At 48.4% G+C, this 26,499-nt stretch overlaps 1 protein-coding gene across 1 annotated transcript; it reads left to right on the top strand.

Moving 5' to 3' along the window:
- Nucleotides 1–213: 213 nt before the first annotated feature.
- On the top strand, nt 214–5,515 carry LOC134948612 (RING finger protein 44-like). The gene is made up of 2 exons (XM_063936701.1): nt 214–457; nt 4,134–5,515. Exons 1-2 carry the CDS (start codon nt 391–393, stop codon nt 4,781–4,783), a joined length of 717 nt encoding a protein of 238 aa, XP_063792771.1. The 5' UTR covers nt 214–390; the 3' UTR covers nt 4,784–5,515.
- The last annotated feature ends 20,984 nt before the right edge of the window (nt 5,516–26,499 follow it).

The following is a 26,499-nucleotide window of genomic DNA, read 5'->3' as shown; positions in this document are numbered from 1 at the left end:
GTGGGTGGGGCTTCATTGGAAAGTTTGTAGAAATATTGTGTAAGCTAGTCAGCAGTAAAATTCATGATAATACAGATACTCAGTAGCTGGTTTTCTCCATGCCAGTAAGAAATATGGCCACCTGACTGCAGTGATGCGGGCAGGTCGGCCATTTTGTCTATGTACAGATATAGGAGCCCAGTGCACAGCAGCTTCTGTGGCAGTTGACAGTTGAAGCTCTGGTGGCTGATACTATAGTCTTGCCTTGGAAGAGCGAGCTAGTGTGCTTTGCAGCTAGTGTTATACTTCCAGCATTTGTCTTGTTGTTCAGAGCACAATAAAATCTGTGCTTTTCCTGAACATTTTTTTATTTTATTTTTTCTATTTGGTGGATTTATTTAACATCTGGAGATGAGCCGGAGAGAGCTGAGACGTCTCCTGGAGGATCAGAGGAGGTGGAGCCGTCACGGAGATCCTGGTAAGTGAGATTTTGGGGCAGTGATTCCAATCTAAGGGGCAGATTTATCAAAGATTGGAGACAGATGAAGTACCAAGCGATCAGCTTCCAACTGTCATTAAAATGACAGGAGCTGATTGGATGGTACTTTATCTCTCCCCACATTACCTTTCTACAAGCTGTGATAAATCTCCGCTATGTCTTCTCAGCCTGTGTGGCATGCGGGCAGCAGTTGGAGTTAGCTGCGCATTAGCTATATGTCCTGCCTTATACTTTGTGGGAGATTCATGAAAGCTTGGGGAGAGATAAAAAGGTCTATGTACTAAGACTTGGAGAGAGATAAAGTGAAAGGAGATAAACTACCAATCAACCAGCTCCTGTCATTTTTCAACACACAGCCTATAACATGGCAGTTAGGAGCTGATTGGCTGGTACTTTATCTCCATCCACTTTATCCCAGACTGTATACATAGACCCCAATGTACCAACCAATAAGCTCCTAACTGTAATTTTACGAGCAGAGGAGGAGATGTACTAAGCCTTAGAGTGATATAATGGAGAGATAAAGTACCAGCCAATCAGCCATGTTACAGGCTGGATTTGAATGACAGTTAGGAGCTGATTGGCTGCTACTTTATCTCTCCCCAAGCACCAATGAATATCCCCCCCATGCTATGTTACCCTGGGTAGCACGCGGGTGGCAGTTGGAGATGTAGCACTAGCAATAAATTAGGACAATTTGGCATTTGGCAGATCATTGTGTAAATAAAATCTACAATATATTGGGATCACAGATCGCAGATTCTGACCAGTGATTGGTAAATCAGGTTTTTAAACATGTTGAATTTCACAGATCAATTAAATCTGTAGATCGCTAGTGTATGGTAACAATCAGCAGATTTGCAGACCGTTACTAGTAACATGATGAGCCTTTCCAGATTCAGCAGATCTGTATTTGTTGAAAATGATCTGCAATCACTGAACAATATCTGTAATGTATGGGCGCAGATTGGCGGATTGGGGAATCTTTAGCCACTTAACTAATGATTTTTCCATTTAAAACCATTCATAACATTGTTTTTCTTTATTTTTTTATTAATATAGTATAAGAAGTATTTTTTTTTAAATATTATATTATGCACATCTGCAGAGAGGATCTCCGTGTCACAAACTGGGGGATACAGTGCGGTGGCGCGGTCGCATGTAATCTGACCATGCCAGTTAAGTGGTTAAATTGGAGGGGGAGAATATTACTGAAAATGTGAAAAAAAAAATTGTAGTTTTGTGATTGATGATGTACATTATCTCTATTGCCTGCGTCACCCTTTTATATATAGATAGATAGATAGATAGATAGATAGATAGATAGATAGATAGATAGATAGATAGATAGATAGATAGATAGAAACCGTCTGACCCATTATGGGTACTATTCAGAATGAACACACTGGTGCTGAGGATTTGGGTTCCCACATAAAACAAAGCTGATTTAGGATCTATTGAGCTGCCATCTCTATGCAGTTGCTGGACCAATAGGAGATGGTGATGAAGTCTGATGACAATGCAATGTGCTCTGTGTATCAAAATGAACTGGCAATGGGGTGTGATAGATAGTGAAATAAGTAGATTATGGACGGGTGCGAGTGGTGCTGCATTAAACCCTCTGGAGGCCCCTAGGCATCGAAATCTCGGAGCCCCCCTCGCAAACTATCTCAATACAATTTTAATTTTACCAACCAATTTTATCATCCAACAGTCTATGATCTGGAAACTGTAATGTGAATCTGAGGTCTATGGTTTATGTACTATACAGAGTATGGGAGATATGTGGGTCATGTTGGAGGGATTACAAGCATGAGCTGGATGGAAAGGTTTGGGGTGGAAAGAGGAGTGTGAGCAGATAGTGGGGAGTGTACGGGGTCCAGGGTTGGGTGAGATGTCACCAGCAGCCATGAGAAGGTGCAGGGTGAGATAGACATGCCCGGATGAATTGTGGGTGTGAGGTGATTCTGCTTATGTAGGCCTGAGAGTGCGCTGGCACAGGGAACAAAGCAGGTCATGGTGCAGACTAGCGAGGAGGGACGCAGTGATGGGGAACTAATGCAGAGGGAGAAATAGGAGCTGACAGCTGAGCTCTGGGTCCAGCAGCTGAACAGAGATGGACACAGCCAGCTTGGCCCAAAGTAACATGGTGTCTCAGAGGTCACAAAATCACCAAGTCATTGTATGATGTAAGGGGTTTCTCATACTCAGCCCTCAGTACCGCTGACAGGTCACATGCTGCAGACCCTCTAGCTGGGGCACAGGTGGGCTCATCACTCGCTGTATCTGTCACATTTCAAAAGTTGCCGCGCATTCATTCCTGACTGACACAGTCTAGGTAGACAGGTCTGGAAAACATGACCTGTTAGGGATGCTGAGGACCAAGTATAAGAAACACAGACCTGAACCATTAATGCTCAGTCCTCAGCATTTTTCAATTTAAAGACTACAGTAGTTCATTTTTTTAGGTGTTTTTTTACAAAGTGTTTTTCCCGTTCTGCTTATGGAGTTCCTTACAGGCTAGCCCAGACTCTCCCATAGCCCTCACACCCTTATTCCCTTCTCTTTATTACCCTCACACCTATTCTACCCCCACTAATGCACCCTCACATCTAGCCCAATCTCCACTCAGAGCAGCACTCGTTCCTCTGGTGCCTTCTCATTTATTTTACCTCCGACCACTCATAGATATTATAGGGGCTCCTTGTGATACTTATGGTGGTTCTGTCCGAGAATCACAGGGTTCTGGTCAGCGACTGATCGTCTGAATGTTACACTCACTGGTATTACCATTCCCTTCCCTACTCCACTGCAGACACACATAACAGTACTCACTCATGCAGCTAAATGCAGCTAATTGTACTGCTGCTGCTCATTAGAAACATCCAGCGCTGTCTCCCTTCTCTGCTCTACTCAACCCTATTTGGAAAATCTATACCTGGAATACATTTCTAGCGTCCTGCCTGAGCACCCCAGCCAGTTAGCATATATTTGGTCACCTTGGGTTTGTCACAACGAGGCCTCGTCCACTATATCCCCTCCTACCTCTAGGACTGTTTGTTTTTACCCAGTTTTGTCATCTAATTGCGTCCAGTTGTAAAGCGCAACGGAATTTGCTGCGCTATATAAGAAACTGTTAATAAATAATAAATAAATATGTCTGATATTTTATCACCTAGTGATTTGTCATGCCAGCACACCCCCTTCCTCCTCCCTTCCTGCCTGCACCCCTACCAACACTCTCTTCTTTCTCCCCCCTCCTCCTTTTTACCTCTCATTTCCCCTCTTGTCGCTCTTCTTGTCTCCCTATATCGCTTCTGTTTAGTGCAGCTCCCCTCAGGCCTTCTCTTCTACCTGCATTATTCTGTGTCTTTTCTTACTGGAACACATAGAGACCCATTCTCCCAATGAGAGCGGCTCCTCATTGGTTCCTTTCTTGCTTAATGCTGTAATATTGCTCTTAATGGAAATTTCACTTATAAAAAATAACTACAATAAATGAAACAACTCTTATTCTGACAGTCTCTTACAATGTAACACTATCATATCATATACCAAAATGTTTACTGTAACTCAAGTTATTGATTGACAATTGATTGGTCCATGTTATCGATAGGTAATTATTATGGCTACTATATAAGGTATATCTTTTCAGATGATTCACCCCGGACCGTATTTGAGGAGAGACTGCGGTCTGAGCGTCGAAGAGGTGAAAGAAGACCTCGTCAGGACACCCAGGAACATCTGTCAAGAGCAGGAACATCTGCTCGTCTACAGAGACCTCAGAGGGAGCACAGACACCGAAGCCGTTCTCCTCTTCCTGCTCCTGACGTAGCACCAACTGACGGACCAAGTCCAGATCCTCTCCCTGGTCCAAGTCCACAGCCAACGTCTCAGCAGCCAGCGGAGAATGAGCAGAATCTCTTGGACATGGTGTACGAGATCATCATGCAGAATATGGAAGCCACTGAGGATGCTAACAATGGGCAGAATCTCCCGGCCATTTTGGAAGAGATCATGGCACAGAATAGGCCAGCCGTGTTGGAAGCGATGCACAGGCAGAATGTCCGGTCCCTGCAGTTAAATATCAGCTTTTTCCAATCTACCATCACTGCTGTGGATGATGCGACACAGTCATGTGTAATCTGTCTAATGCAGTACCAAGATGGGGAGCGAGTGTCTGTCCTGCCCTGCAGCCACAAGTACCATCCAAGATGCATCTCACAGTGGGTTGCAACAAATTCCAGCTGTCCCGTGTGCCGCAGAGAGTGCATCACAGAGGACATTGAGTGTTCGATCTCCTGAAAATGGCAAGAGGAAGATCTAGATCACCCTCTTCTCTAGATTCCATACCACCTCCTCCACTCTGTCTCGTCTCATCAGCCGACTGCTATCTCTCCTCTGCTCCTACCACCCTCCTGCAGTCTAATAGGCCCTACACACAAGCAGATCTCACTGCACGATATGAACGTTCTCGTTCATTAATGAATGAGAACTCGTGTGCAGGCACCAACGATTAACGATGCGCGGCCCCGTGCACGTTAATCGTTGGTGCCCCGTCGCTTATGCATGCAGGCCAATATGGACAAGATTGTCCATATTAGCATGCATTGCTTTGGAGCCGGGTGACAGGGGAGTGAAGAAACTTCACTCCCCCCGTCACCTCCCCCCCGCCGCTTTTGGCGGTCGGGCAGCTTGGCGGCGGGTCGCCCAGTCTGTAGGGCCTTTAAGCTGGATGAAGAGATACAACGGCCTAGTCCTGACTTACCACATCTGTGGCGTAGCGCCGACTTATCCAACCTGCGGCCTAGCGCCGGATCAATAGATACTACGGCCTAGTGCTAACTTGCCACATCTGTGGCATAACGCCGACTTATTCAACCTGCAGCTTAGCACCGGATGAAGAGGTACAACGGCCTAGTGCCGACTTACCACATCTGTGGCGTAGCGCCGAATTATCCAACCTGCGGCATAGCGCTGCATGAGGAGATAACACGGCTTAGCACTGACTTACAACATCTGCAGCCTAGCGCCGACTTACCCAACCTGCAGCCTACCGCAGGATCAAGAGATACCATGGCCTAGCGCCAACTTACCACATCTGCGGCGTAGCGCTGATTTCTCCAACCTGTGGCCTAGCGCAGGATCAAGAGATACCATGGCCTAGCGCTGACTTACCACATCTGCAGCCTAGCGCTGATTTCTCCAACCTGTGGCCTAGCGCAGGATCAAGAGATAACACGGCCTAGCGCCGACTTACCATATCTGTGGCGTAGCGCCAACTTATCCAACCTGCGGCCTAGCGCCTGATAAAGAGATACCACGGTCTAGCACCGACTTACCACACCTGCAGCCGAGTGCCGACTTATTCAACTTGCGGCCTAGCGCAGGATCAAGAGATACCATGGCTTGCGCCAACTTACCACATCTGTGGCGTAGCACCGACTTATCTAAACTGTTGCCTAGCGCCGGATCAAGAGATACCCTGGCCTAGCGCTGACTTACCACATCTGCAGCCTAGCGCCAACTTATCCAACCTGTGGCCTAGTGCAGGTTCAACAGATACCACGGCCTAGCGCCGACTTACCACACCTGCGGTTAATTGCACAATTTAAGACTACTGGGCCTTGTGCCCTTGCCTATACCAACCTTGACGTCCACACAATAGGTTTGGGCTTACCGCCCACTGTGTCCTGGCCTATTGTTGCCTATCTGGGGGACTGTCTGCTGCCCACCTACCTGAAATGATCCAAATGCTTTGGGCCTATTGCCCACCTACCTGAGCCTCTTACAATAGCTTTGGGCCTAATGACCACGGGGGCCCGACCTATTGCTGCCGTTGGGGGCTAAAGATTCTATCCAAAGCCTAGTGCCCTCCTAGTGTGCAACTCTATTGGGCCTACTGCCCACACTGCTCCCCGGGCCTAGTACCCATCTACTGTGCCATTCTATTGGACCTAATGCCCCTTTATGTCCCCCATACCTAGTGTCCACCTAATGCATCCCAGGCCTAGTGCCTGCTATGCCCATGGGCCTAGTGCCTGAACCCTTGTTGTCTAGGTTGGGACCGTCTGGACTTACCCATCCTAAGGACTGTGGCTGGACCAAGCTTGGTCCGGACCCGCCCACCGCGTGGTCTTCGACGGAGGCTCCCACCACCTCTGGGCTTCCTGGAGTCTTCACAATGGTGGCCAGTGAAAGCTCTTTTCTGTCACACACCGCTGTCCCAGGGCTTCCAACGTCTTCACCGACAATCGTCAGCTCTTTGATCTTCACATGACGGGCGGCGGTGTGTAATGGCTTTTTCACAACTGCTACCGTCCTCCAGGATTTTTGGCGCCTTCTCCGGCGTCTTCTGCCTTCAATATTCGGGAGCTCTTCACTGCTCCCTCCCGGCCGACATACTGCTCTCCTGTGCCTGGTATTAGCCAGTGCCAGGGGCGGGGCTATGACGTGGCAAGCCGGGATAGACTCGCCGCCGCCACTCTGGATGCAGGTCCTCCACCGTTGCATACGTGGAGCGGCAGTGGCGATTCGCCACCGCCTCCACGGCGCTTCCGAAATCTGCAGCCAGTTGGGCAGGTGGGGACTGGACCAGACACGGTCTAGTTCTCCAGCGCTGCCTGCACCAGCACTGTCGGATCCTTTCCAATAGGACAGCGCCAGCATCCCTCCGGATCCCAGCCCATCCCAGGCAAGGAGGAACAGAGCAAATAGCTTGGCCAGTGACCGCGCTTGTACACTGGCCCTTGCTACACATGTGCAGTACAGGTCCATGATGTTGGTCATACTACAGTATTAGATTATCAGTGATTGACAGTCTGATTCCGCTTCAGGGTGGGGAGGAGGCGACAACAGCCTGTTTCTCAAAATGGATTTGTGTCGATGGTGTTTTTAGGGAGGGACTAGGTCAGGACTCTCAATCTGAGGTTGGAGATTTAATGGCTACTTCATAGTAGATGCGGTGGCTGACTTGCGCGACTCCTTGGGTCACTCAGCCGCCCGATAGTGTTGCAGAAGATCCAATACTGCGTCCTAGGATGCAGCTCGGATTAGTATTGAATTGGTGTAGGTTTGATGTTGGTCGGGAGGAAACAGGGAGGTCGTAGTTAGGTAGTTTCTCCTCATAGGAGTAATACTGAGATGAGAAAACCGGAACTGGAACCGACAGGTGACCGGACTGGAGTGAAATGGTGACCAGACTGGAACCGGCAGGTGACCGGACTGGAACTGGATGATGACCGGACTGGAATCGGATGGTGACCAGACTGGAATCGGATGGCGACCGGACTGGAACCGGATGGCGACCAGACTGGAACCGGACGGCGACCAGACTGGAACTGGCAGGTGACCGGACTGGAACCGGATGATGACCGGACTGGAACCGGAGTAGCAGAACCGGGTGGAACAGGTTTAATGCACTGATCTGGACCCCGGGCCCCCTCGCCTCTCAGGAGCTCCCCATGCTGGACCAATTTTGTTTTTCAGAGATGGAGACAGCCTTGTCTCCATCTCTGCAGCGGCCGGGGCCACCTGGAGGCACAGTCAGAGCACCTGCCTTCTCCTCACAGAGAGCGCTGATTGGCAGAGCTCTCTGCATCGGATACATTGCACCCACACAGCTGAGGTCAGGAGCTACTGAGCAGCTCAGCTCACATGGACTCTGGCAGTGACTCTCCTCCTCCTCTTTTGGTTAATGCTGTAGTGTGTGTGTGTGTGTGTGTGTGTGTGTGTGTGTGTGTGTGTGTGTATGCTATGTGTAGGGTTGTGTTGTGTGTATGTATGTTGTGTGTGTTGTGTGTATGTAGGTATGCTGTGTTTAGGTATGTATGTATGTATGTATGTGTATGCTATGTGTAGGTATGCTGTGTGTATTGTATGTAGGTATGCTTTGTGTGTGAATGTATGCTGTGTATGTATAATGTGTGTCTGTGTAGGCATGCTGTATGTATGTATGCATACTGTGTGTGTATATATACTATGTGTGTGTGTGTGTGTGTGCATGCTATGTGTGTTTGTAGGTATGCTGTGTATACATGTATGTATATTGTGTGTATGTATGCATGATACATGTCTGGAAGCATGCTGTGTGTGTGTGTGTTTATACACACACACACATTATTTATATCATCCATAGGGCGCCCCCTTGACTTGGGAAGCAGTCAGTTTACCACCTGTCAGGATCCCGGCTGTCAAGACACAGACGCCAGAATCCTGACGCCCACTGACTGAATCCCGACCGCCAGTTTAAATCCTCACTTGGGTGGTGTTCCACGCCACCACCCGAGGGGGAAGAGAACCCTGTGGCGACCAAAGGTCGCCACTGAGCCCACGAGGGGACATGCTGTGTTCACTGCCGGTATCCTGATGTCGGTCTCCTGACCGCTGGGATATCATACTGATCTCCCTTGACTTAAGTTCCCAGGCCCCCCGTAGTCTTAATCCGGCTCTAACGTGAGGCACAGGGGAAGTCAGATGATGATGGCTCTGGCCCTTCCTCCTCTTCTTTTAGGGCAGGGGTGGGCAATTGCTGAGCTACACATCCCAACATGCCCTGCAACATTTTTTTGTATGATTAATAGCAAAACTGTAGCAAGGCATGCTGGTATGTGTAGTTCAACAACAGCTGGAGGGCCAAAGGTTCCACACCCCTGTTTTAGGGTGTCAGATAGATCTTGCTCTTCTTCCTCCTCTTTGCTGTTGCCTGCTGCTACTAGCGCGGTAAGGGCATGGAAGCGTGCTGCTAATGGAGGTATTCAATCAAGTGGCGTTTTTTTCGACACAGGGTAATCAATTGTGGGCGTTTTCGCCTGGTTTTGAATCCATTTTCGCCCATGCTGTTTCACTTTTTATGTTGAATCGGCATGGGCAAAAATTGCGCCTTGAAACGAATTCACCAAAACACATGTATTGGCGGGAAATTTATAGATTCACGTGGTTTCAGTCAGTGCCGTATTTTTTGACCAGTCAAAAAAACAGCACGGGCATTGAATAGGTCAAATGTATGTTCGACCTAAAAACGGGCGAAAAAACGGCATTAATTGAATACCCCCTAAGTGTGCTAGGCAAGAGGCGGTTAGGCGCGATTGGATAAGCTCCGGCGGGTTTAGATAATTTGCGCAGGGCTTAGCAGCGTTTAGGCGCACGCAGGACTTGTGTTGCGCTGTCTTGTACGTCTCCCCCTGTCCTCCCTACTCGGGGATTAGCTACTCGCCACTGTTGGCAGTGGGAGTTTAGAGGGATTTGACAATTTTTTACCTGGACTGACGGACTTAATTCGGCTTAATTATACTTGATTTGGCTAATTGGATTTCAATTATATGTCCCTCAGCAGGTTTTAAGTTTTACCTCTGACCGAGTTTACTTGTGTGACCCCCCCCCCCCCCCCCCCCCCCCCCCCGTTTATTTGTTTTACCTCCAATCCTATTGTATCTATATGTTGCTTCGATTGGCCGGAAGCTTGTTTATGCAATTTTTTTTTTCTTCTTGGCAGATCCTCATTTCATTATGTTTCCAACAGAACTGTTTCTATTTTATATGTCAATCTGAGCTTTTTCTCTAGTTCTTTTTCGTCCCTTATAGGTTTACTGGACGATAGGCGCAAGGATTGCATAGCTGCCCGCTCATGTCTTCTGCTCGGCTAGGTTTATGGCTTTAAGTATACGCCTTTAAAGCTCATTTAAATAAATAGATAACAGTTTCTGCCAAATCATGTCTCTGTGTCGTTATTTTATGTAAGGTTTATGTTGGTTATCACTGATGCATACACAGGGCAATCCTCAGCCGTTAGGAGGGTGAGTATAAATCTTACTGCCCCCTGTGCTGTACCTGTGTGTATGTTATCAGGGGTAAGAGGGGAAGTGTCTGAGGCCTGGGAGCCAGTAGGCAGCTTACTTATATAGCACGCCAGAGCTGCCCAGCAATGTCCATAGGGGTTATACATGTAACATGGTTACAGACTAGCACATCTCGTTACTAATATACTAGATAATAGAAGGGGAGGAGAGAGCTCTACTACAGCAGCAACAGCTGACTTTCTGCGGGAGGAGAGGACACAAAGGGGGAGAAATCCTGAAGATGCCAGTGGCAAGAGCTGATCAAGAGGGGTCATTGGCAGAGACAAGTGGGTGGGAGTGTAAGGTGAGCTGAGAAGGGATATGTAGGGAAAAGAGTGGGTAAGGGCTTTGTAGGTGAGTATGAGGAGTTATATTTTATTCTGTGGGGTATAGGGAGCCCATGGAGTACCTAGCACAGGTGAGCAGCAGAGGCAGAGCGACGAGAGGAAAATGAGGTGGGCAGCACAGGTAAGGGTAGACTGAGTGGGTGAGATGCAAGAAAAATTGAAAAAGAAATACCCAAAGGTATTACTATACCCAGGCGCTAGATGGGTGGTTCTCCACAGCAGCTATACAAAAAGGGGTTGGTCAGACCCCCAAACAATGTGTATACAAGAAAATACAGCGCTTAAATGGTCACATAAGCAAAAACAGGTAGCATATAAAATCTTTGTTTTATTTAAAACATGGAGTAAAATTGTATTTGAAAAGGATATAAGATGATTGAATCAGGTGCACATAGCTGGCAACTGCCACATAAATTCAAGTATAGATCAAGAAAGGTGTTTTTCCTAGTATCAAAGTCCTTGCAGAAGGTGGGTATTATATGGAACCTGTTCCTATGATAGTCCCCTTGAATAAGGACCCTAAATCCTATCCGTGAGTTATAGTTACCACCAGCGTCCCTTGAGGTAATTAGGCGAATCTGCGTCCGCAAATGGCTGTTCCTCAGAGGGTGGTAGATGTAAGTCCTCCACGGTGTAGTATAGGTTCTTTTGAGGGTCCAGTTGTTGAAAAATCAATAGAGGGGGCTTGGTCCAGGTCCAATCCTTCCAAGGTCTAGGCAAACACACTGTCAGGCAAGTCCCACCAACGCGTTTCGTTGCTTGCATGCAACTTTTTCAAGGTCAAAAAAGTTGCATGCAAGCAACGAAACGCGTTGGTGGGACTTGCTTGAGTGGATGAGATGGTAACTGGGAACACCAGAGAAGAAGAGATTACAGCACACTTGCCTACTCTCCCGGAATGGCCGGGAGGCTCCCGAAAATTGGGTGACCCTCCCGGCCCCCCGGAAGAGCAGGCAAGTCTCCCGGAACCAGGGGTCCCCCTGCCCGTCCGCCCACTTAGTGTGTAAAGTGGGCGGTCCGGGCAGTTGATGACGCGATTCTTGCTGAATCGCGTCATCATAGCCACGCCCCCTGCAGTGTAATGCCGGGGAACGCGGCATTACAGTGCGGGGCGTGGCTTAAAGGATGTGCCACCGAAACTCCGCCCCCACCCCGCCCCTGCTCCACCCCCATCCCACCTCCGGTCCACATCCTCCCCACGTCACAGCCCTCCCCTGCCCCCTTGCTGAGCCGACCTTCTCTCCCGCAGAGAGCAGCCAGAATGTCGGCAAGTATGGATTACAGTAACACAGGTGAGAGAGGAGGGGATGGTGAATGAGGGGTTATATTAGCCCCAATGTAAGAAATGAGCTGATATTGGAGATAATACAGAGGTGGAAGCAGCAGGATTGGGCGAGGGACTGAATGTGGGGGGATAAGAGGGGATACAGATTATAGATTGCACCAGTAGGTACCATTATTATAAATCATAAAAGCGTAATTAGGATCAATAATTGTGTACACTGGTTATTGGATGATGATTAGTGCAGAGTCTACTGATCAATTGATGGAACAGTGATGATTTCAATGAGGTCCAACTGATTCATGTCTAACCTTTGCCAGCCCCCCCTCCCCTGTCACTCCTGTGTCACCCTAGGGTGCCTCAGGACACTTGCAAGGGTGGTGCCTTGGATTGATGGTCCAGGACCACTTCAAATTATTTATGGTCATTGTAATCAGGGCTGCCAAGAGAAATCCTGGGCTCCGGTACAGTAACTTCCCAGGGCCCCCCCTGCCGGGAGTGTGGCCACAACCTGTTATACCCCTTTTCCACTAGAGTAGCACGGGTCGCAGCCGTGTCGTCTGACACGGCTGCGACCCGTGCTACAGCCCCCTGCAGACAGCGCTCACCAACCCGGCAATTGCCGGGTTGGTGACGCGCTAGTGACGCAGCAGGGGCGGCGCTGGGAGATCACATGATCTCCCAGCGCCGCCTTCCCTATGCACTGTGAACGGGAGCCGTGTCACCTCGACACGGCTCCCGTTCACACTAGACAGCTGGCCGGCTTGAACACGTGTTCAACCCGGCTAGCTACCAGGGTAGGATTCCCGGATCACTTGATCCGGGAATTTGCCGGGGGACCCGTTTCCTCTAGGGAAAAACACGGGTAAATGCGCGCCCCCGCGCATTTACCCATGTTTTAAGGAGCTAGTGGAAAAGGGGTATTAGTTGCATGGCTGCACCACTTTGGGGGCATGTCTAGCACACAAGAAGTACCCACTCACAGGAACATGACTTACCTCCCAGCAGTTGGGACAAAAATGTTCACTATTAGGATGGTGGGACAGTCACATAAAAGCTGTACTGGTTGCAGAGCGCATTCCCTGGAACACCATCAATTTTTGAAAGTGGATCCTCCATTGTAATTTTGGGGTAAAGAATGTGGTATAGTGTGTAAGTACAATCACTCTATACACACACACACACACACACACACACACACACACACACACACACACACACACACACACACACACACATATATAGTATATGCAGAAATACCACAGAACTTTCAGTACTTACCATGATTAAAGCTGAATAAAGTGAAATGTTGACTTGCACATTAGTGGCCATCACCAGGATATGTTGTTACATTAGTAAGTCCTGAGAGTGCCACAGTATTTCTGCTTATATAACCTGTCATCCCACTACGGGCACCCGGGCAATTGTGCTGTATTTTGGAGAGAGTACCAGCCAGAGGTAAAGATAGATAGATATAGATATTACACACACACATACAGGGCAGCAGAGAGTCTGGCTGGGCCCAGGTACTTTTCAGGGGCCGTGGCCTAATCACAGGAGGCGTGGTCATGCACCCTTTTAAAAAATACCTAAAAAATTGTATTTTAAGCGCCACCCTGGCCACACTCCAGCCCAGCAGTCAGCAGCGTGTGCTGGGCTTAGGAGGAGAGCTGTAGCTGATGCTGCCAGTTAAGAAAGAGGAAGCCCAGGCCCCCTACTGGGCCCCTTCATCAGTCCTGGGCCCGGGTAATTTGTACCCTCCTCCCCCCTCTCTCGGCACCACTGAATGTAATAGGTAAAACCAGTGCCGGTGGCTGCCAATTGTAACAGAAGGAAATCGTGTCCCTGTCTGACCACACAATGAAACCTAATAATGACATATAAACACAATATACACAATTTAATATCTCTGTAAATTTCTCATTAAAAACTTTTGGCCTCGGGGTGCCGTGAGAAAAATCCTGATACTCTCGGGCACCATGATTCAAAAACGTTTGGGAACCACTGAGCTGCACTAATCTCTAGGAGAAGGCAAAGAGCTCACACTGCACAATGTGCCAGCTGCCAGATGCGTGCAGAAGAAGGGGGGGACAAGGTGTGTGAGAGAGGGGAAAATACCCCCACCCACACGCTGACAGACGCTAGCAGAATCCGGCTCTATATATCTCTCTGATGTCTGTAAACACTAATCCTGCATTGCTGCTGCCTGTTCCATGGGGTCTTCTATCAGCTGACTAAAGGTAAAGAGTCAAAGGACCCCAGGATTGTCTCCACACACATATACCACAAAACATGTAAGTGATATTCTCAGGATACAGTGTGAAAATAATAGTGACACATCACCAAAGCATCTTGTATTTGCATTACATCCGGGGGCAGTTGCAGGATTTCTGGAGAGGGCTTTCCATGCTTGATTTTAGAGCGACTGTCGCCAGCCCATGAAGGATGCACAATTAGCATGTAACAAGCCCCAAACTAAGGTGGCCAATCCCAAGATCGTGATCGGCGGGATAACGGGATTTAGGCCAAAAATCATCCGGGATTCAATCCCAGGCGTGGAAGCTCCAATCCCAGGGATTGCGGAATCAGGCGGCCCTTTGTGTTTTTAAAGCCGGGCAGTGTTGAGCATCCTCAGGAGGCTCAGACGCTGGCCGCCTCCCTCCTCCTGGCTCCCCCTGCGCAGCGTGACTTAAAGTCAGAGGTCAGGCTGCGCAGTCCGTCGCTTGCCGTCACCCGCCGCTGAGCCGGAAGGAAGTGTCCCACCCGTCCATCCCCGTAGTATGGTGAGTTATGTGTGCAGGGTGGGGAGGGAGGGGGGCGGACACACAGGAAAAAAGCCAATCCCAGGTATCCCGGGAATCCCAGGATTGACCATTTTTCAATCCCGATACCCGGGATTGAAAAAATGGTCCGGGATTGACCACCCTAAACCCCAAACAAAGTGCACAATATGTAATACAGTACATCAGCCACATGCAAGCCCAATGATCACGGTACACCACTTACCAGATTCTCTCTCTACTGCAGTGATTGAGCACCCAGATCCTCAGACACATGGGCGTAACTATAGTGGGTGCAAGGGGTGCCATTGCTAGGGGGCCCAGAGTTTTAGGGGGCCTGGATCCAAGTTATAAAGTTGCATACCCATTTCCCAGATTTGCCTGCTAGGCAATTGGATCTTATCCATTGCCCGGCCTGAACGGTGTGACATTACATTTTCAGGGAGAGGAAGTAGATGTTATAGTGGTAAGGGGGCACTGTAGTGGTAAGGGGGCACTGTAATGTGGCATGTGGCAAGGGGGCACTGTAATGTGGCATCATTTGAACTGGAGGGCACTCTAATGTGACACAGTATGAACAAGGGGCAATGTAATGTCGCATAATATGAAGTGGGGCACACTGTATGTCATAATGTGAACTTGCGATACTGTGCGGCATAACTAGGGCACTATTGTGGGGCATACAATTAATAATTGCTGTGGAGAGGCACCAAACAAGTTTAAAAATGGAAAATGCAATGGTGCTATCTTGGTATAACATAGCCACCCAAGCGTTCTTCAATGGAACCCACCCACTAAGAACAAATAATACACAAAAATAAAGAAAACACCTTAGGCGCTACCAAGAGCAAAACACCTGATCAGTCCACTGACGTGAAAAAGAGTCCAAAATGATAAATGTTTGGAACTTTTCCACTACAGGAATATGGACGAAACCTCGGTTATCACATGGAGATCAAATTGCTTGTAGTTGTCTACACCAACATCACATAGAAAACATAGCGCAATCAAGTTTTTTTCATGTAAGCAAAAAAGCACTTTTAATACAAAGTAGGTATAGCTTCCATATATAAAATCCATCCAATGGGAACACAGTAATAAGTTGGAACCGTACCGCGTTTGGCTCCCAGTAAGGAGCAATGGAGTGAATGTTACATGAGGGCTCCGGATACCTTCCTTCACGCTCCAAAGCAACTCACCAGTGCTAGACTCTTAAGATTCAGGTAGGTGATGCCAGTAATTGCCACCAAAGCATTTTGAGTAGCAGCTGGATCAACAGGTGGAACTATAAGTACCTGGTCCTTATATTTTCTATATATACAGATGTCTTAAAAGTGTCCATTAAGTATAGATGGCCATAGGGAATAAATATAAGCCTCCCCCAAGCTGTAAAAGCAGACAGTGCTAATATCGTATATGAGCTGGAGACCAAGAAGCAGCAGCCCCGGGTAATACCGGTATAATGACATCAGCAGCAAATAATATTGCCGCTTAGTAGAAGCAGACAGTGTTTAATGTTGGCTGAAAATCATGAAAATACATACACAGTCACACATACTGTATAATAAAGATGATACACTTATGGAAATGTGCAACTGTCAATTCTCAGACTACATGATCACATATGAATCCTATTTAACAAACAACACTGGGAAATGCTATAGGGATGCAGTTAAAATGCCGGCTGTCGGGATCCCGGCGCTCAGGATACAGATGACAAAATCCCGACAGCCGACAATGCCGGCAGCCGTAGTCCCGACACACCAGGGCTATTGTAACTTTTGGCTGTCCGGGACACCCATAGAGTGGGAATAGATCCTGTGGGGAGCGCAAGGGGACTCTTCGCGCTCACCTCTCTGCCGGCATTCTGGCAGGCGGGATGCCACTGTCGCGATATTGACAGCGGCCACCCCACCTGCCGGGATAACGTATGTAACCCATCCTATGATAGCTGCACTCACAGAATTGCTATGATAGTGCACATACGGGGACATGTACTAAGTAGCGATAAAAGTGGAGAAGTAAGCAAGTGGAGAAGTTGCCCATGGCAACCAATCAGCATTGATATAACATTTATAATTTGCATACTATAAAAATATACAGAGCAGCTGATTTGTTGCCATGGGTAACTTCTCCACTGGCTCATTTCTCCACTTTTTTCACTGCTTAATAAATCTCCTCCTTACTCTCTTATAAGGGATCAGTATGACATCCTGGCTGTCGGGAACATGGTGGACAGAAGGATGACGCTGGGATCCCGACTATACTGGCAGCAACACAGTTATATTCCCCTTCGGGTGGTCGTGTGGACCACCACCAGAGTGGGGATTTCGGACGACGGTCGGGATTTCCGACCACCGGTATTTCACCAGGTGCCGGGATTCCGGCATCGTCCTCCTGACAGCCAAAATCCCAACAACCGGTAAATTGACCGCCTCCCTCTTATAACCACCTGAACTGTATAAGTGCAGTGCTGCAATTAAGATGGGTGTAATGGGATACAGTGAGTGCCCAAATAGAGATAGATACAGGGCCGGATTGGTCATTACACCCACCGGGGAGATCCGCGGTGGGTCAGGCGGTGTGCAGGGCTGCCTGCCATCTGTGGCTCCGCCCCCCCAGCATATTACCATCACAGGTTTTCTACAAGACAGGCAGTCCGTCGGCTGTCTGTCAAGGCTACTACTAGCGTGGCCCCTAAGAAGAAGCCTGTGTTACCCGGGGGAAAAGAGGTGCACGTGCCGCAAGTGCCAATGACGTCACGCACCTCAAAGGAAGAGAGGGTGGTGCGTCCAGCAGCCTGCTCTCCGCTCCCTGGGCCGCTGTCAGCTGCATCCTGCCCTGCCAGCCTGTGGTGAGAGGAGGAAACATCGGGGCTGGTCAGGAGAAACAATGAGTCTGCTTGCTCTGTTGTTGGCATCTGCTGCAGTCTTTAAAATAAATAAAAATGTCCTACTTTCGGTGGGCGGGGCATCCATCATGGCCGTATTTTAACTGAGCTCCCTACAAAGACCTACATAATCAGTGCCCATCCTGCTTAATTCGACAATATAATCGACCACCTGCAGAGATCAAACTGAGTGGAACACTTTGAGGTCACTTTTGTTAGGGAGCGCTTATATTCCACCGGAGTCCGGCCACCGACACTGATGGCCCTCATGGCGGCCTGAGACGCTGGGAGCACTCACTGTGAGTCTGTTTGTCGGCTCCCTGCCTCGGACGAGCTGTCATTATCAGGCGGCAGCAGTGTTATCCCCGCTGGCCCCCTTAGCACCTTTACCTAAATCTGGTGAAAGTCCGGCGAAAGAGGCGGAGAGGAGGGCTCGCGGGACAGAAGAAGCGGTGTCCCGGCCTGTGTCCGGTGACACCGCGCTCCCCATCGCTATCTTGCTGTGCAGTGAGGCAGGAGACTGCCGCGGCGGACGTGGAGCCCTGATACCTTGCGGACCCTTGTGACCCCCATCGTGACTGTGGTGCTGCTCGTTGTGGGCGCACTTCCGCGCGGATCCACTGCGGCTTGAGGAAATCCCGCCTCTCCTGCAAAGAAGCGGCCGGGACACGGAGGAGCTGCTCTCTTCGGCCCGGACCTGCCGTACCACCAGCAATAAGGCACAGAGGGATTGATTTAGCTGCCCCAGGACTGATACAACGGCTGGCGGGCCCTCCTCACTAACAGCTCCTGGGAGGCTTTCCGGAGCGGACCGCTGCCGTGTCACCCGGTCTGAAGCGCGGAGGGGGGAGCCCTGATGAGACATTGCCAATCCTGACTGAGGTGGACGGCGCATTGGGTAGGTGTTGGCTTCATTGCTGGGATCCGGCAACAGAGGACCCGGGTCGACGGTGTCTGCAGAGACAAGCAAGGGGTGTTCGGACCCCACTGATTGCCACCCATCTAGCCTTCTTCTGGATGAGAACCACGTCCTAAGAGGCATCACAGATCTCTCCACTCTAACCCGGTATTTGTCATCCCCCCACTAATACCCATTCCCTTCCTACCTCTTGTGTGATCCTACACCCCCCAACCCGCACTTTTCCTTTCCCTTCCTTTGTCCCTTCCTTTCTCTCCTTCCCCATACAGGTAGCAACTGAATCCACCATTGTTAAGGGGACTCATACACTTTTGGAGACTGTCCTTTCTAATTTGTTGGGAGGCTCTGTCATCTGACGGTATCCTCCCTAGCCTGCACTCCAATACTGTTGGCCACTGTTCTGCTGCTCTCCACCTGACATACACGTGTGGACACAATACGATAGTTTTGTTTTATAGCAGGAGACTTTAAGCTTATATTGTGCTTTGTGTCACAGACATACGCTACTGTCGCCGCTCTTACTGGCTGGAATTCACGTTTCTTCAGTACAGGAGTCTTAGGTGTATGTGTGTCATAACTGTGTAAGGTGTGGTTGCTCATAGCGAGCTAAGGGATGCTGTTCAGTGACCCCAACCTCCATGCTTAATAATCGGCTGGGCTGGTTGTGGGCTGTTAGCACTGCCACCTAGTGGCCCTAAGTTCTATATCTAGCATTTAGTTGAATGTATTCTGCTGGCGCTCACAGTTAGCACAACAACACCATCTAGTGGCTTTAAGTTTTATGTGATTGGAATTACATCCCTTGTTTATATGTTGGGAGCCTGTTATGACTACCCACGAGACCTACCCATCAGAAGAGTGTTCCCCCTTGCCCCCTATTTTCCCTACCTCTCCACCTGTGGAAGCTCTTGATTTAATACCCATTGCCACAGATATGGCCACTCGTCTGGCAGCAGAGTTATCGAAGATTTTCATACTATACTTGGACGACAGGTTTGACCGCCTGCTGTCCCTTTTTGACACAGATCCTGTTTATGTACACACCCAAGCACCTTATCCAGCTGCACTACCCCAACTACAGAACAAATTTGAGAATACTGATGCAGCCCTGTCTGGTCCCAGTTCTTTGTCTGTTGCCATAGTGCCCATGCCTCCCCTTGGAGAGGCCAGTGATAATTTCACAACGACATCTTCCAGCCACTTTGCTGCTTCTGTATTACAGATTAGCCCTGCTCCTCTCTTTTTTGCAGCACAGGGTTTACCTAGTGAGCTGGAGGTTTTCCCAATGCATGTTACAAACTCCTCAACCCGTGATATTGATCTCACGCCGAGATCATTAATTGCCATCTGCAAGTATTATTTTGTCCCCTGCAGTTTTTGGTTGGGTTCCCCAGTTTATGGAATACAGCCATGAACACTATGCTACTTTTCTATAAATACATATGTTTTTCTGGATATGATTACCTCTGGACACTGTTAAGCAATTGACACGTTTGCTCGTACTTCTCTGCAAAACATTAGTGTCTTGATTACGGTGTTATTCTTTCATGTACAAACTATCTTTGTTATAGTCATTTGAGCATCCACTAGGTTTTGTGAGTCACATATACTGATTTATGATCAATAATATATTTCCCTCAAACTAATCATTGGAACTTGTCTAGATCAGTGCGGCTAGTCTTCTATTAGTTCACCCTCCCCGTCTCTTCCATTCCTGTTTAATTCCGAGCTAATACAGTTCACGTAGGCTGGTTTAGTACACACACACACACACACACACACTCTCCTCTATTTTCTAACTTCATGTTTTGTTTTGTTTTTCAACCTGTGCAGCCTAGCCAGTTTAACTCGCCTATTTTATACAATCTCACAGTTACACTGTGTTTTCGTAATGGTACTCCTAACACAGTATGCACTAACATCTGATATTATGAGACCGATCAGGTTTTCTCCTAGTCAACCTAACGTACGTCTCACTATATTGCTCTGACACTGAAACCCTTTTGTCATAAAATGCAATAATGTAACCTGGTTCGGTTGCCTGTTTAATATATCTTACATTTACATCCACTTTAAACCACCAAACGCACTCTATGTCTTTCCATTATTGGGTGCATTGCAGTAAAATATAGCCTGCTTGATAGGGCCTGGCGGGCTCTTTTAAGCTCCACCGCCTTTGCTCCATGGTTCTTGTACACCGCCGTACTGACCCCCTTCCTGTTTGATTCATAGGCCTTAGCAATTGGCTGGCTGTATTTAACACAAAGTTTAGGTTGAATTCCTTTTTGTTTTCCAGGGAAGTAGACTGCAGACCAGCAGCTGCATCCCAGTTTGTTTGGTTTGGAAAATGTAGAAATAGTAGTGGTGAAGCTGAGCATAAGGCGATGCCAATATATTGGGTATCTGATATATTTCTTAAGTAGATTTTGTTTTTCATTGTTCAGCTTTTTTCTTACCATACCTCTGATCAGCTTGTAACAGTAGCAACATTGTCTCTGAGCAGGGCCGTTTCTTGGGGCAGGCGAGCAGTGCAACTATGTCTCCCCGAGTAACCCGCTCGGGGGGCGGAGTTTCACGGAATGATGCGGTTGCGTCGTTACGTCACGACGCAACCCCGTCACTCCACGAACCCCCCCCCCCGAGCAGAGTACAGAGGGGGATCTAAGTTAGGAAGAGGGAAAGGCCGGCGCGAGGAGCGACTGGTGAGGCGGGCCGAAGAGCGGTAATCGCCTCTGTAAGTATTCTCTCTCTCTCTCAATGTGTAAAATGGGGACACCTGCCGTAATGTGTGAAATGGGGACTCTTTCCTGCCGTAGTGTGGGGATTTAATGTATCAAGGGCATTGCGGTTTGTGGCATAATATGGTGCAGGGGGCATTACTGTGTGGGGCTTAATATGGTACTTTTTTTTTTTCCTGTGGTGGTCATGATCTGTTGAAGCAGGGTCAAAAACTGGATTGTGAGGTAGTATTTTCAGACAAGGCCACGCCCATTTAAATGAGACCATGCCCATTTAGAAGAGGCCACGCCCCTTGCCGGGTGCACGTGCACGTTTTTTTTATCTAGGTGTGTGTGGGGGGGGGGGGGGGGGCACATTTTTAAATCTCGCACTGGGAGCCAAATTGGCTAGAAATAGCCCTGTCTCTGAGATTAATATACTTATATCAAAATGTTACAAGTGTAATACTGTACCTATTATATGTAATATCTGTAATTGATGCTTGTGCTTCAATAAAAAAATGTTTAACAAAAAAAAAATGTCCTGCAGCTTACAATCGCTTGATTCTTAATACAGGACAATACCAGTCTGAAAAAACATTTCAATTATATATGAAATTAATAAACATTAATTGTGGCATTTTTGCCTATATGTGTGAACAATAATAAGATTTTACTCACCGGTAAATCTATTTCTCGTAGTCCGTAATGGATGCTGGGAACTCCGTAAGGACCATGGGGAATAGCGGGCTCCGAAGGAGGCTGGGCACTCTAGAAAGATTTATGACTACCTGGTGTGCACTGGCTCCTCCCACTATGACCCTCCTCCAAGCCTCAGTTAGGACACTGTGCCCGGACGAGCTGACATAATAAGGAAGGATTTTGAATCCCGGGTAAGACTCATACCAGCCACACCAATCACACCGTACAACTCGTGATACTATATCCAGTTTGACAGTATGAAAACAACTGAGCCTCTCAACAGATGGCTCAACAATAACCCTTTAGTTAGCAATAACTATTTACAAGTATTGCAGACAATCCGCACTTGGGATGGGCGCCCAGCATCCACTACGGACTACGAGAAATAGATTTACCGGTGAGTAAAATCTTATTTTCTCTGACGTCCTAGTGGATGCTGGGAACTCCGTAAGGACCATGGGGATTATACCAAAGCTCCCAAACGGGCGGGAGAGTGCGGATGACTCTGCAGCACCGAATGAGAGAACTCAAGGTCCTCCTCAGCCAGGGTATCAAATTTGTAGAATTTTGCAAACGTGTTTGCCCCTGACCAAGTAACAGCTCGGCAAAGTTGTAAAGCCGAGACCCCTCGGGCAGCCGCCCAAGATGAGCCCACCTTCCCTGTGGAATGGGCTTTCACTGACTTAGGATGCGGCAGTCCAGCCGCAGAATGCGCCTGCTGAATCGTGTCACAGATCCAGCGAGCGATAGTCTGTTTAGAAGCAGGAGCACCCAGCCTGTTGGGTGCATACAGGATAAATAGCGAGTCAATTTTCCTGACTCTAGCCGCCCTGGAAACATAATTTTTCAAGGCCCTGACTACGTCCAGTAACTTGGAATCCTCCAAGTTCCTAGTAGCCGCAGGCACCACAATAGGTTGGTTCAAGTGAAAAACTGATACCACCTTAGGGAGAAACTGGGGCCGAGTCCTCAATTCTGCCCTATCCATATGGAAAATCAGATAAGGACTTTTATATGACAAAGCCGCCAATTCTGATACACGCCTGGCCGAAACCAAGGCCAATTACATGACCACTTTCAACGTGAGATATTTTAGATCCACGGTTTTTAGTGGTTCAAACCAATGTGATTTTAAGAAACTCAACACCACGTTGAGATCCCAAGGTGCCACTGGAGGCACAACGGGGGGCTGAATATGCAGCCCTCCTTTTACAATGTCTGAACTTGAGGTACTGAAGCTAATTTTTTTTTTCTGGAAAAAAATCGACAGAGCCGAGATCTGTATCTTAATGGAGCTTAATTTTAGGCCCATAGACACTCCTGCTTGTAGGAAATGCAGAAATCGACCTAGTTGAAATTCCTCTGTTGGGGCCTTTTTTGACCTCACACCAAGCAACATATTTTCGCCATATGCGGTGATAATGTTTTGCAGTTACATCTTTCCTGGCTTGAATCAGCGTAGGAATGACTTCCTCCGGAATGCCCTTTTCCTTTAGGATCCGGCGTTCAACCGCCATGCCATCAAAACGTAGCCGCGGTAAGTCTTGGAACAGACAGGGCCCCTGCTGCAGCAGGTCCTGTCTGAGCGGCAGAGGCCATGGGTCCTCTGATATATTTTCTTGAAGTTCTGGGTACCAGGCTCTTCTTGGCCAATCCGGAACCACGAGTATCGTTCTTACTCCTCGCCTTCTTATTATTCTCAGTACCTTTGGTATGAGAGGCAGAGGGGGGAACATATAAACCGACTGGTACACCCACGGTGTTACCAGAGCGTCCACAGCTATCGCCTGAAGGTCCCTTGACCTGGCGCAATATCTTTTATAGCTTTTTGTTGAGGCGGGACGCCTTCATGTCCACCTGTGGCCTTTCCCAATGGTGTACAATCCTTTGGAAGACTTCTGGATGAAGTCCCCACACTCTCGGGTGGAAGTCGTGCTGAGAAGATCTGCTTCCCAGTTGTCCACTCCGGGAATGAACACTGCTGACAGTGCTAACACATGATTTTCCGCCCATCGGAGAATTCTTGTGGCTTCTGCCATCGCCATCCTGTTTCTTGTGCCGCCCTGTTGGTTTACATGGGCGACTGCCGTGATGTTGCCTGATTGGATCAGGACCGGCTGGTTTTGAAGCAGAGGCCTTGCCTGACTCAGGGCATTGTAAATGGCCCTCTGTTCCAGAATATTTATGTAGGGAAGTCACCTGATTTGACCAAAGTCCCTGGAAGGTTCTTCCCTGTGTAACTGCCCCCCAGCCTCAAAGGCTGGCATCCATGGTCACTAGGACCTAGTCCTGTATGTCGAACCTGCGGCCCTCTTGAAGATGGGCACTCTGCAGCCACTACAGTAGAGATACCCTGGTCCTTGGAGACAGGGTTATCAGCCTAATGCATCTGAAGATGTGACCCGGACCACTTGTCTAACAGGTCCCCCTGAAAAGTTCTTGCATGGAACCTGCCGAATGGGATTGCTTCGTAGGAAGCTATCATTTTTCCCAGGACTCGCGTGCAATGATGCACGATAACTGTTTTGGCTTCAGGAGGTCTCTGACTAGAGATGACAGCTCCTTGGCTTTCTCCTCCGGGAGAAACACTTATTTCTGGTCTGTGTCTAGAACCATCCCCAGGAACAGTAGACGTGTCGTAGAAACCAGCTGTGACTCTGGACTGTTTAGAATCCAACCGTGCTGTTGTAGCACTTTCCAAAATAGTGCTACCCCGACTAGCAACTGCTCCTTGGACCTCGCCCTTATAAGGAGATTGTCCAAGTACGTGATAATTAAAACTCCCCTTTTTCTACGGAGTATCATCATTCCGGCCATTACCATGGTAACACCCTCGGTGCCATGTACAGTCCAAACGGCAGAGTCTGGACTTGGTAATGGTAATCCTGTACCACAAATCTGAGGTACTCCTGGCGAGGATAGTAAATAGGGACATGCAGGTAAGCATCCTTGATGTCCCGGGATACCATGTAATCCCCCTCGTCCAGGCTTGCAATAACCGCCCTGAGCGATTCCATCTTGAACTTGAATTTTTTTATGTATGTGTTCAAGGATTTTAAATATAAAAAAAGGGTCACACCGAACCATGCGGTTTCGGTACCCCAAACCGTGTGGAATAGTAACCCCGTCCTTGTTGGAGTAGGGGCACCTTAAGTATTACCTGCTGGGAATACAGCTTATTAATTGCCTCTAGCACAGCCTCCCTGCCTGAGGGAGTTGTCGGCAAGGCATATTTGAGGAAACGGCGGGGGGAAGACATCTCGAATTCCAGCTGGTACCCCTGAAATACTACTTGAATGAAACAGGGATCCACCTGTGAGCGAGCCCACTGATCGCTGAAATTTTTGAGACGGCCCCCCACCGTACCTGGCTACACCTGTGGAGCCCCCGCGTCATGCTGTGGACTCAGAGGAAGCGAGAGAAGAATTATGATTCTGGGAACAGGCTGACTGGTGCAGCTTTTTCCCTCTTCCCTTGTCTCTGTACAGAAAGGAAGCGCCTTTGACCCGCTTGCTTTTCTGAAGCCGAAAGGACTGTACCTGATAATACAGTGCTTTCTTAGTCTGTGAGGAAAACTGAGGTAAAAATATTTCTTCCCAGCTGTTGCTGCGGATACGAGGTCCCAGAGACCATCCCCAAATAATTCCTCACCCTTATAAGCCAGAATCTCTATGCGCCTTTTAAGGTCAGCATCACCTGTCCAGTGACAGATTTCTAATACCCTCCTGACAGAATGGACATTACATTCATTTTGGATGCCAGCCGGCAAAATATCCCTCTGTGCATCCCTCATATATAAGACGACGTCTTTAATATGTTCTCATGTTAGCAAACTAGTATGTTTGACAGGGTCACCGACCACGCTGCAGCAGCACGCTCTGCAGGTTTCCGTCTAGTACCTGAGTGTGTAAATACAGACTTCAGGATAGCCTCCTGCTTTTTATCAACAGGTACCTTCAAAGTGGCCGTTCCTAAAACGGCAGTGCCACCTATTTTGACAACCGTGTGAGCGCCTTATCCACCCTAGGGGATATCTCCCAGCGTAACTTATCCTCTGGCGGGAAAAGGTACGCCATCAGTAACTTTTTAGAAATTACCAGTTTCTTATCAGGGGGAACCCACGCTTTTCACACACTTCATTCATTCATCTGATGGGGGAACAAAACACTGCCTGCTTTTTCTCCCCAAACATAAAAACCCATTTTTAGAGGTTAATGTCAGAAATGTGTAACACATTTTTTATTGCCGGGATCAAGTCACGGATGTTCCTAGTGGATTGTGTATATGTCTCAACCTTGTCGACACTGGAGTCAGACTCCGTGTCGACATCTGTGTCTGCCATCTGAATGAGCGGGCGTTTTTGAGCCCCTGATGGCCTTTGAGACGCCTGGGCAGGCACGGGCTGAGAAGCCGGCTGTCCCACAGCTGTTACGTCATCCACCCTTTTATGTAAGGAGTTGACACTGTCGGTTAATACCTTTTACCTAACCATCCACTCTGGTGTCGGCCCCACAGGGGGCGACATCACATTTATCGGCATCTGCTCCG

Source organism: Pseudophryne corroboree, chromosome 8 (assembly GCF_028390025.1).
Source record: "Pseudophryne corroboree isolate aPseCor3 chromosome 8, aPseCor3.hap2, whole genome shotgun sequence".
NCBI lineage: Eukaryota > Metazoa > Chordata > Amphibia > Anura > Myobatrachidae > Pseudophryne > Pseudophryne corroboree.
The sequence above is the reverse complement of the archived record's forward strand: the minus strand, read 5'-3'. Positions and strand labels throughout refer to the sequence as shown.